The sequence below is a fragment of the Salvelinus namaycush genome, unplaced genomic scaffold (genome assembly GCF_016432855.1).
Source record: "Salvelinus namaycush isolate Seneca unplaced genomic scaffold, SaNama_1.0 Scaffold155, whole genome shotgun sequence".
NCBI classification, from domain to species: Eukaryota; Metazoa; Chordata; class Actinopteri; order Salmoniformes; family Salmonidae; genus Salvelinus; species Salvelinus namaycush.
This window is the reverse complement of record NW_024058286.1, coordinates 201,871-211,870: the sequence shown is the minus strand read 5'-3', so window position 1 is coordinate 211,870 and position 10,000 is coordinate 201,871. Positions and strand designations below refer to the sequence as shown.

At 45.6% G+C, this 10,000-nt stretch overlaps 1 protein-coding gene across 1 annotated transcript in view; it reads left to right on the top strand.

Moving 5' to 3' along the window:
• LOC120037035 (sodium-dependent phosphate transport protein 2B-like) overlaps positions 1 to 10,000 on the top strand; it is a 50,506-nt gene that overhangs the window by 22,208 nt on the left and 18,298 nt on the right. Inside the window, exon 9 of the mRNA XM_038983258.1 lies at positions 779 to 899. Coding sequence (XP_038839186.1) covers positions 779 to 899 — 121 coding nt within the window. The remainder of the gene's footprint in view (positions 1 to 778; positions 900 to 10,000) is intronic.

Here is a 10,000-nt window from a genome sequence, read left to right as displayed (position 1 = left end):
TCCGTTACACTCACCCCCCTTTCAACCTCCTCCTTTTCCGCAGCAACCAGTGATCCGGGTCAACAGCATCAATGTAACAGTATAACTTTAAACCGTCCCCTCGCCCCGACCTCGGGCGCGAACCAGGGACCCTCTGCACACATCAACAACTGACACCCACGAAGCGTCGTTACCCATCGCTCCACAAAGGCCACGGCCCTTGCAGAGCAAGGGGCAACACTACATCTAGGTTTCAGAGCAAGTGACGTAACTGATTGAAACGCTACTAGCGCGTACCCGCTAACTAGCTAGCCATTTCACATCCGTTACACATACTCCAACAAGCTAACCAAACACACTAACTACACACCAATACTCCAACAAGCTAACCAAACACACTAACTACACACCAAACATACTCCAACATGCTAACCAAACATGCTAACTACACACCAAACATACTCCAACATGTTACCCAAACATGCTAACTACACACCAAACATACTCCAACATGTTACCCAAACATGCTAACTACACACCAAACATACTCCAACATGTTACCCAAACATGCTAACTACACACCAATACTCCAACAAGCTAACCAAACACGCTATCTACACACCAACATGCTCCAACAAGCTAACCAAACATGCTAACAACACACCAACATGATCCAACAAGCTAACCAAACATGCTAACTACACACCAATGCACGTGTGTGTGTGTGTGTGTGTGTGTGTGTGTGTGTGTGTGTGTGTGTGTCTGTGTGTGTGTGTGTGTGTATGTGTGTGTGTTCCAGACCCTGAGGAATGAGACGGTCCCTGGGCCAGAGAACTGCACCTCCCCAGCCCTCTGTTGGTGTTCCCCGGACCTCTGCTACACTCTACATAACATATCAGAGACCTACAACATACAGACATGTACGTACACAGTCAACAAACAGGACACGCTGTTCCCATGACAACTACCGTCTGTCTCAAATGACCCTATACCCTGTATAGGGCCAATGGGGCTCTGGTCTAAAGTAGTGCACTAGATAGGGAATAGGGCTCTGGTCTAAAGTAGTGCACTAGATAGGGAATAGGGCTCTGGTCTAAAGCAGTGCACTAGATAGGGAATAGGGCTCTGGTCTAAAGTAGTGCACTAGATAGGGAATAGGGCTCTGGTCTAAAGTAGTGCACTAGATAGGGAATAGGGCTCTGGTCTAAAGTAGTTCACTAGATAGGGAATAGGGCTCTGGTCTAAAGTAGTGCACTAGATAGGGAATAGGGCTCTGGTCTAAAGTAGTGCACTAGATAGGGAATAGGGCTCTGGTCTAAAGTAGTGCACTAGATAGGGAATAGGGCTCTGGTCTAAAGTAGTGCACTAGATAGGGAATAGGGCTCTGGTCTAAAGTAGTGCACTAGATAGGGAATAGGGCTCTGGTCTAAAGCAGTGCACTAGATAGGGAAAAGGGCTCTGGTCACTAGTAGTTCACTAGATAGGGAATAGGGCTCTGGTCTAAAGTAGTGCACTAGATAGGGAATAGGGCTCTGGTCTAAAGTAGTGCACTAGATAGGGAATAGGGCTCTGGTGTAAAGTAGTGCACTAGATAGGGAATAGGGCTCTGGTCTAAAGTAGTGCACTAGATAGGGACTAGGGCTCTGGTCTAAAGTAGTGCACTAGATAGGGACTAGGGCTCTGGTCTAAAGTAGTGCACTAGATAGGGAAAAGGGCTCTGGTCTAAAGTAGTGCACTAGATAGGGAATAGGGCCCTGGTCTAAAGTAGTGCACTAGATAGGGAATAGGGCTCTGGTCTAAAGTAGTGCACCATATAGGGAATAGGGCCCTGGTCACTAGTAGTTCACTATATAGGGAATAGGACTCTGGTCACTAGTAGTTCACTATATAGGGAATAGGACTCTGGTCACTAGTAGTTCACTATATAGGGAATAGGAACCTGGTCACTAGTAGTTCACTATATAGGGAATAGGGCTCTGGTCACTAGTAGTTCACTCTATAGGGAATAGGACTCTGGTCACTAGTAGTTCACTATATAGGGAATAGGGCCCTGGTCACTAGTAGTTCACTATATAGGGAATATTGCCCTGGTCACTAGTAGTTCACTATATTGGGAATAGGTTCCTGGTCACTAGTAGTTCACTACATAGGGTATAGGGCCCTGGTCACTAGTAGTTCACTACATAGGGTATAGGGCCCTGGTCACTAGTAGTTCACTACATAGGGTATAGGGCCCTGGTCACTAGTAGTTCACTACATAGGGTATAGGGCCCTGGTCACTAGTAGTTCACTACATAGGGTATAGGGCCCTGGTCACTAGTAGTTCACTACATAGGGTATAGGGCCCTGGTCACTAGTAGTTCACTATATAGGGAAAAGGGCTCTGGTCACTAGTAGTTCACTAGATAGGGAATAGGGCTCTGGTCTAAAGTAGTGCACTAGATAGGGAATAGGGCTCTGGTCTAAAGTAGTGCACTAGATAGGGAATAGGGCTCTGGTCTAAAGTTGTGCACTAGATAGGGAATAGGGCTCTGGTCACTAGTAGTGCACTAGATTGGGAATAGGGCTCTGGTCTAAAGTAGTGCACTAGATAGGGAATAGGGCTCTGGTCTAAAGTAGTGCACTTTATAGGGAATAGGGCTCTGGTCTAAAGTAGTGCACTAGATAGGGAATAGGGCTCTGGTCTAAAGTAGTGCACTAGATAGGGAATAGGGCTCTGGTCTAAAGTAGTGCACTAGATAGGGAATAGGGCTCTGGTCTAAAGTTGTGCACTAGATAGGGAATAGGGCTCTGGTCTAAAGTAGTGCACTAGATAGGGAATAGGGCTCTGGTCTAAAGTAGTGCACTAGATAGGGAATAGGGCTCTGGTCTAAAGTAGTGCACTTTATAGGGAATAGGGCTCTGGTCTAAAGTAGTGCACTAGATAGGGAATAGGGCTCTGGTCTAAAGTAGTGCACTAGATAGGGAATAGGGCTCTGGTCTAAAGTAGTGCACTAGATAGGGAATAGGGCTCTGGTCTAAAGTAGTGCACTAGATAGGGAATAGGGCTCTGGTCTAAAGCAGTGCACTAGATAGGGAATAGGGCTCTGGTCTAAAGTAGTGCACTAGATAGGGAATAGGGCTCTGGTCTAAAGTAGTGCACTAGATAGGGAATAGGGCTCTGGTCTAAAGTAGTGCACTAGATAGGGAATAGGGCTCTGGTGTAAAGTAGTGCACTAGATAGGGAATAGGGCTCTGGTCTAAAGTAGTGCACTAGATAGGGACTAGGGCTCTGGTCTAAAGTAGTGCACTAGATAGGGACTAGGGCTCTGGTCTAAAGTAGTGCACTAGATAGGGAAAAGGGCTCTGGTCTAAAGTAGTGCACTAGATAGGGAATAGGGCCCTGGTCTAAAGTAGTGCACTAGATAGGGAATAGGGCTCTGGTCTAAAGTAGTGCACCATATAGGGAATAGGGCCCTGGTCACTAGTAGTTGACTATATAGGGAATAGGACTCTGGTCACTAGTAGTTCACTATATAGGGAATAGGACTCTGGTCACTAGTAGTTCACTATATAGGGAATAGGAACCTGGTCACTAGTAGTTCACTATATAGGGAATAGGTCTCTGGTCACTAGTAGTTCACTCTATAGGGAATAGGACTCTGGTCACTAGTAGTTCACTATATAGGGAATAGGGCCCTGGTCACTAGTAGTTCACTATATTGGGAATAGGTTCCTGGTCACTAGTAGTTCACTACATAGGGTATAGGGCCCTGGTCTAAAGTAGTGCACTAGATAGGGAATAGGGCTCTGGTCTAAAGTAGTGCACTAGATAGGGAATAGGGCTCTGGTCTAAAGTTGTGCACTAGATAGGGAATAGGGCTCTGGTCTAAAGTAGTGCACTAGATAGGGAATAGGGCTCTGGTCTAAAGTAGTGCACTAGATAGGGAATAGGGCTCTGGTCTAAAGTAGTGCACTTTATAGGGAATAGGGCTCTGGTCTAAAGTAGTGCACTTTATAGGGAATAGGGCTCTGGTCTAAAGTAGTGCACTAGATAGGGAATAGGGCCCTGGTCTAAAGTAGTGCACTAGATAGGGAATAGGGCCCTGGTCACTAGTAGTTCACTATATAGGGAATAGGACTCTGGTCACTAGTAGTTCACTATATAGAGAATAGGGCCCTGGTCACTAGTAGTTCACTATATAGGAAATAGGGCCCTGGTCACTAGTAGTTCACTATATAGGGAATATTGCCCTGGTCACTAGTAGTTCACTATATTGGGAATAGGTTCCTGGTCACTAGTAGTTCACTACATAGGGTATAGGGCCCTGGTCACTAGTAGTTCACTACATAGGGTATAGGTCCCTGGTCACTAGTAGTTCACTATATAGGGAAAAGGGCTCTGGTCACTAGTAGTTCACTAGATAGGGAATAGGGCTCTGGTCTAAAGTAGTGCACTAGATAGGGAATAGGGCTCTTGTCTAAAGCAGTGCACTAGATAGGGAAAAGGGCTCTGGTCACTAGTAGTTCACTAGATAGGGAATAGGGCTCTGGTCTAAAGTAGTGCACTAGATAGGGAATAGGGCTCTGGTCTAAAGTAGTGCACTAGATAGGGAATGGGGCTCTGGTGTAAAGTAGTGCACTAGATAGGGAATAGGGCTCTGGTCTAAAGTAGTGCACTAGATAGGGACTAGGGCTCTGGTCTAAAGTAGTGCACTAGATAGGGACTAGGGCTCTGGTCTAAAGTAGTGCACTAGATAGGGAAAAGGGCTCTGGTCTAAAGTAGTGCACTAGATAGGGAATAGGGCCCTGGTCTAAAGTAGTGCACTAGATAGGGAATAGGGCTCTGGTCTAAAGTAGTGCACCATATAGGGAATAGGGCCCTGGTCACTAGTAGTTCACTATATAGGGAATAGGACTCTGGTCACTAGTAGTTCACTATATAGGGAATAGGACTCTGGTCACTAGTAGTTCACTAGATAGGGAATAGGAACCTGGTCACTAGTAGTTCACTATATAGGGAATAGGGCTCTGGTCACTAGTAGTTCACTCTATAGGGAATAGGACTCTGGTCACTAGTAGTTCACTATATAGGGAATAGGGCCCTGGTCACTAGTAGTTCACTATATAGGGAGTATTGCCCTGGTCACTAGTAGTTCACTATATTGGGAATAGGGCCCTGGTCACTAGTAGTTCACTACATAGGGTATAGGGCCCTGGTCACTAGTAGTTCACTACATAGGGTATAGGGCCCTGGTCACTAGTAGTTCACTACATAGGGAATATTGCCCTGGTCACTAGTAGTTCACTATATTGGGAATAGGTTCCTGGTCACTAGTAGTTCACTACATAGGGCCCCCCCCCCCTCCCTCTCCCTCCTTTCCTTCCTTCGTCCGTCCTCCCCCCCTCTTCTCTTCCTTTCCCCCCCCTTCCCCTCCACCACTATCCCCGAGAGCAGCCAGAGCGAACATCCCCCTCCTTCCTTTTTTTGTCGCCCTGGTCACTATGTAGTTACTATATAGGGAATAGGTCCTGGTCACTAGTAGTTCAACTATATGGGAATAGGTTCCTGGTCACTAGTAGTTCATATATGGGATATAGGGCCTGGTCACTAGTAGTTCACTACATAGGGATAGTCCCTGGTCACTAGTAGGTCACTATATGGGAAAAGGGCTCGTACTAGTAGTTCACTAGATAGGGAATAGGGCTCTGGTCTAAAGTAGTGCACTAGATAGGGAATAGGGCTTCTGTAAAGTAGTGCACTAGATAGGGAATAGGCTCTGGTCTAAAGTAGTGCACTAGATAGGGAATAGGGCTCTGGTCTAAAGTAGTGCACTAGATAGGGAATAGGCTTGCGTCTAAAGTAGTGCACTAATAGGGAATAGGGCTCTGGTCTAAAGTAGTGCACTAGATAGGGAATAGGGGGCTCTGGTACTAGTAGTTCACTTATAGGGAATAGGCTCTGGTCACTAGTAGTTCACTAATAGGAATAGGGCCCTGGTCACTAGTAGTTCACTATATAGGGAATATGCCTGGTCACTAGTAGTTCACTATATGGGAATAGGTCCTGTCACTAGTAGTTCACACATAGGGTATAGGGCCTGGTCACTATAGTTCACTAATAGGATAGGTCCTGTCACTAGTAGTTCACTATTATAGGGTATAGGGCCCTGGTCACTAGTAGTTTCACTATATAGGGAAAAGGGCTCTGGTCACTAGTAGTTCACTAAGATAGGGAATAGGGCTCTGGTCTAAAGTAGTGCACTAGATAGGGATAGGGCTCTGGTCAAAGTAGTGCACTAGAAGGGAATAGGGCTCTGGTGTAAAGTAGTGCACTAGATAGGGAATAGGGCTCTGGTCTAAAGTAGTGCACTAGATAGGGATAGGGCTCTGGTCTAAAGTAGTGCACTAGATAGGGATAGGGCTCTGGTCTAGTAGTGCACTAGATAGGGAAAAGGGCTCTGGTCTAAAGTAGTGCATAGATAGGGAATAGGGCCTGGTCTAAAGTAGTGCACAGATAGGGAATAGGGCTCTGGTCTAAAGTAGTGCACCATATAGGGATAGGGCCCTGGTCACTAGTAGTTCACTATATAGGGAATAACTCTGGTCACTAGTAGTTCACTATATAGGGAATAGGACTCTGGTCACTAGTAGTTCACTATAAGGGAATAGGAACCTGGTCACTAGTAGTTCACATATAGGGAATAGGGCTCTGGTCATAGTAGTCACTCTATAGGGAATAGGACTCTGGTCACTAGTAGTTCACTATATAGGGAATAGGGCCCTGGTCACTAGTAGTTCACTATATAGGGAATATTGCCCTGGTCACTAGTAGTTCACTATATTGGGAATAGGGTCCTGGTCACTAGTAGTTCACTACATAGGGTATAGGGCCCTGGTCACTAGTAGTTCACTACATAGGGTATAGGTCCCTGGTCATAGTAGTTCATATTAGGGTATAGGGCCTGGTCACAGTAGTCACTATATAGGAAAAGGGCTCTGGTCACTAGTAGTTCACTAGATAGGGAATAGGGCTCTGGTCTCTAAAGTAGTGCACTGATAGGGAATAGGGCTCTGGTCTAAAGTAGTGCACTAGATAGGGAATAGGGCTCTGGTCTAAAGTGTGCACTAGATAGGGAATAGGGCTTGGTCACTAGTAGTGCACTAGATAGGGAATAGGGCTCTGGTCTAAAGTAGTGCACTAGATAGGGAATAGGGCTTGGTCTAAAGAGTGCACTAGATAGGGAAAAGGGCTTGGTCACTAGTAGTTCACTAGATAGGGAATAGGGCTCTCTGGTCTAAAGTAGTGCACTAGATAGGGAATAGGGCTCTGGTCTAAAGTAGTGCACTAGATAGGGAATAGGGCTCTGGGGCTAAAGTAGTGCACTAGATAGGGAATAGGGCTGGTCTAAAGTAGTGCACTAGATAGGGACTAGGGCTCTGGTCTAAAGTAGTGCACAGATAGGGACTAGGGCTCTGGTCTAAAGTAGTGCACTAGATAGGGAAAAAGGGCTCTGGTCTAAAGTAGTGCACTAGATAGGGAATAGGGCCTGGTCTAAAGTAGTGCAATAGATAGGAATAGGGCCTGTCTAAAGTAGTGCACCATATAGGGAATAGGGCCTGGGCACTAGTAGTTACTATATAGGGAATAGGACTCTGGTCACTAGTAGTTCACTATATAGGGAATAGGACTTCTGTCACTAGTAGTTCACTATATAGGGAATAGGAACCTGGTCACTAGTAGTTCACTATATAGGGAATAGGGCTTGGTCATAGTAGTTCACTCTATAGGGAATAGGACTCTGGTCACTAGTAGTTCACTATATAGGAATAGGGCCCTGGTCACTAGTAGTTCACTATATAGGGAATATTGCCCTGGTCACTATGTTCACTATATTGGGAATAGGTTCCTGGTCACTAGTAGTTCACTACATAGGGTATAGGCCCTGTCACTAGTAGTTCACTACATAGGGATAGGCCCTGGTCACTAGTAGTTTAATAGGATAGGGCCCTGGTCACTAGTAGTTCACTATATAGGGAAAAGGGCTCTGGTCACTAGTAGTTACATAGATAGGGAATAGGGCTCTGGTCTAAAGTAGTGCACTAGATAGGAATAGGGCTCTGGTCTAAAGTAGTGCACTAGATAGGGAATAGGGCTCTGGTCTAAAGTTGTGCACTAGATAGGTGAATAGGGCTCTGGTCATAGTAGTGCACTAGATAGGAATAGGCTCTGGTCTAAAGTAGTGCACTAGATAGGGAATAGGGCTTGGTCTAAAGTAGTGCACTTTATAGGGAAATGGGCTCTGGTCTAAAGTAGTGCACTAGATAGGGAATAGGGCTCTGGTCTAAAGTAGTGCACTAGATAGGGAATAGGGCTTGGTCTAAAGTAGTGCACTAGATAGGGAATAGGGCTGGTCTAAAGTTGTGCACTAGATAGGGAATAGGGCTCTGGTCTAAAGTAGTGCACTGATAGGGAATAGGGCTCTGGTCTAAAGTAGTGCACTAGATAGGGAATAGGGCTTGGTCTAAAGTAGTGCATAGTATAGGGAATAGGGCTCGGTCTTAAAGTATGCACTATATAGGGAATGAGGCTCTGGTCTAAAGTAGTGCACTAGATAGGAATAGGGCTCTGGTCTAAAGTAGTGCACTAGATAGGGAATAGGCTCGGTCTAAGTAGTGCACTAGATAGGGAATAGGGCTCTGGTCTAAGCAGTAACTAGAAGGGAATAGGGCTCTGGTCTAAAGTAGTGCACTACATAGGGATAAGGGCTCTGGTCTAAAGAAGTGCACTATATAGGGATAAGGGCTCTGGTCTAAAGTAGTGCACTATATAGGGAATAGGGCTCTGGTTAAAGTAGTGCACTAGATAGGGAAAGGGCTCTGGTCATAAAGTAGTGCACTAGATAGGGACTAGGGCTTGGTCTAAAGTAGTGCACTAGATAGGGGAAGGGCTCTGGTTCTAAAGTAGTGCACTAGATAGGGAAAAGGGCTCTGGTCTAAAGTAGTGCACTAGATAGGGAATAGGGCCTGGTTAAGTAAGTGCAATAGATAGGGAATAGGGCTCTGGTCTAAAGTAGTGACAAATAGGGAATAGGGCCCTGGTCAATAGTAGCAGTTCACTATATAGGGAATAGGCTTGGTCACCTAGTATCGTTCACTTATATAGGGAATAGGGCCCTGGTCTAAAGAGTTTAATAGTATAGGGAATAGTGCCCTGGTCACTAGTAGTTATATATAGGGAATAGGGCTCTGGTCACTATAGTGCACTAATAGGGATAGGGCCCTGGTCAAGTAGTTCACTAGATAGGGAATAGGGCTCCCTGGTCAAAGTAGTCACTATATAGGGGAAAGGGCTCTGGTCATAGTAGTGCACTAGGATAGGGAATAGGGCTCTGGTCTAAAGTAGTGCACTAGATAGGGAATAGGGCCTGCTTGTCTAAAGTAGTGCACTAGTAGGGGAATACGGCTCTGGTTAAAGTAGTGCACTAGATAGGGAATAGGGCTCTGGTCTAAAGTAGTGCACTAGATAGGAATAGGGCTCTGGTCTAAAGTAGTGCACTATATAGGGATAGGGCTCTTCTGTTAAAGTAGTGCACATAGTAGGGAATAGGGCCTGGTCACTAGTAGTTCACTACTATAGGAATATGGCCCTTGGTCACTAGTAGTTCACTATATAGGGAATAGGGCCCCTGGTCACTAGTAGTTCATATATAGGGGAATAGCCCTGGTCACATAGTAGTTCACATATGGAATAGGTCCTGGTCACTAGAGTTCACTACATAGGGTATAGGGCCCTGGTCACTAGTAGTTCACTACATAGGGTATAGGTCCTGGTCATAGTAGTTCACTAATAGGGTATAGGCCTGGTCACTAGAGTTCACTATATAGGGGAAAAGGGCTTGGTCACAGTAGTTCACTAGATAGGGAATAGGGCTCTGGTCATAAGTAGTGCACTAGATAGGGAATAGGCTCTGGTCTAAAGTAGTGCACTAGAGATAGGGAATAGGGCTCTGGTCTAAAGTTGTGCACTAGATAGGGAATA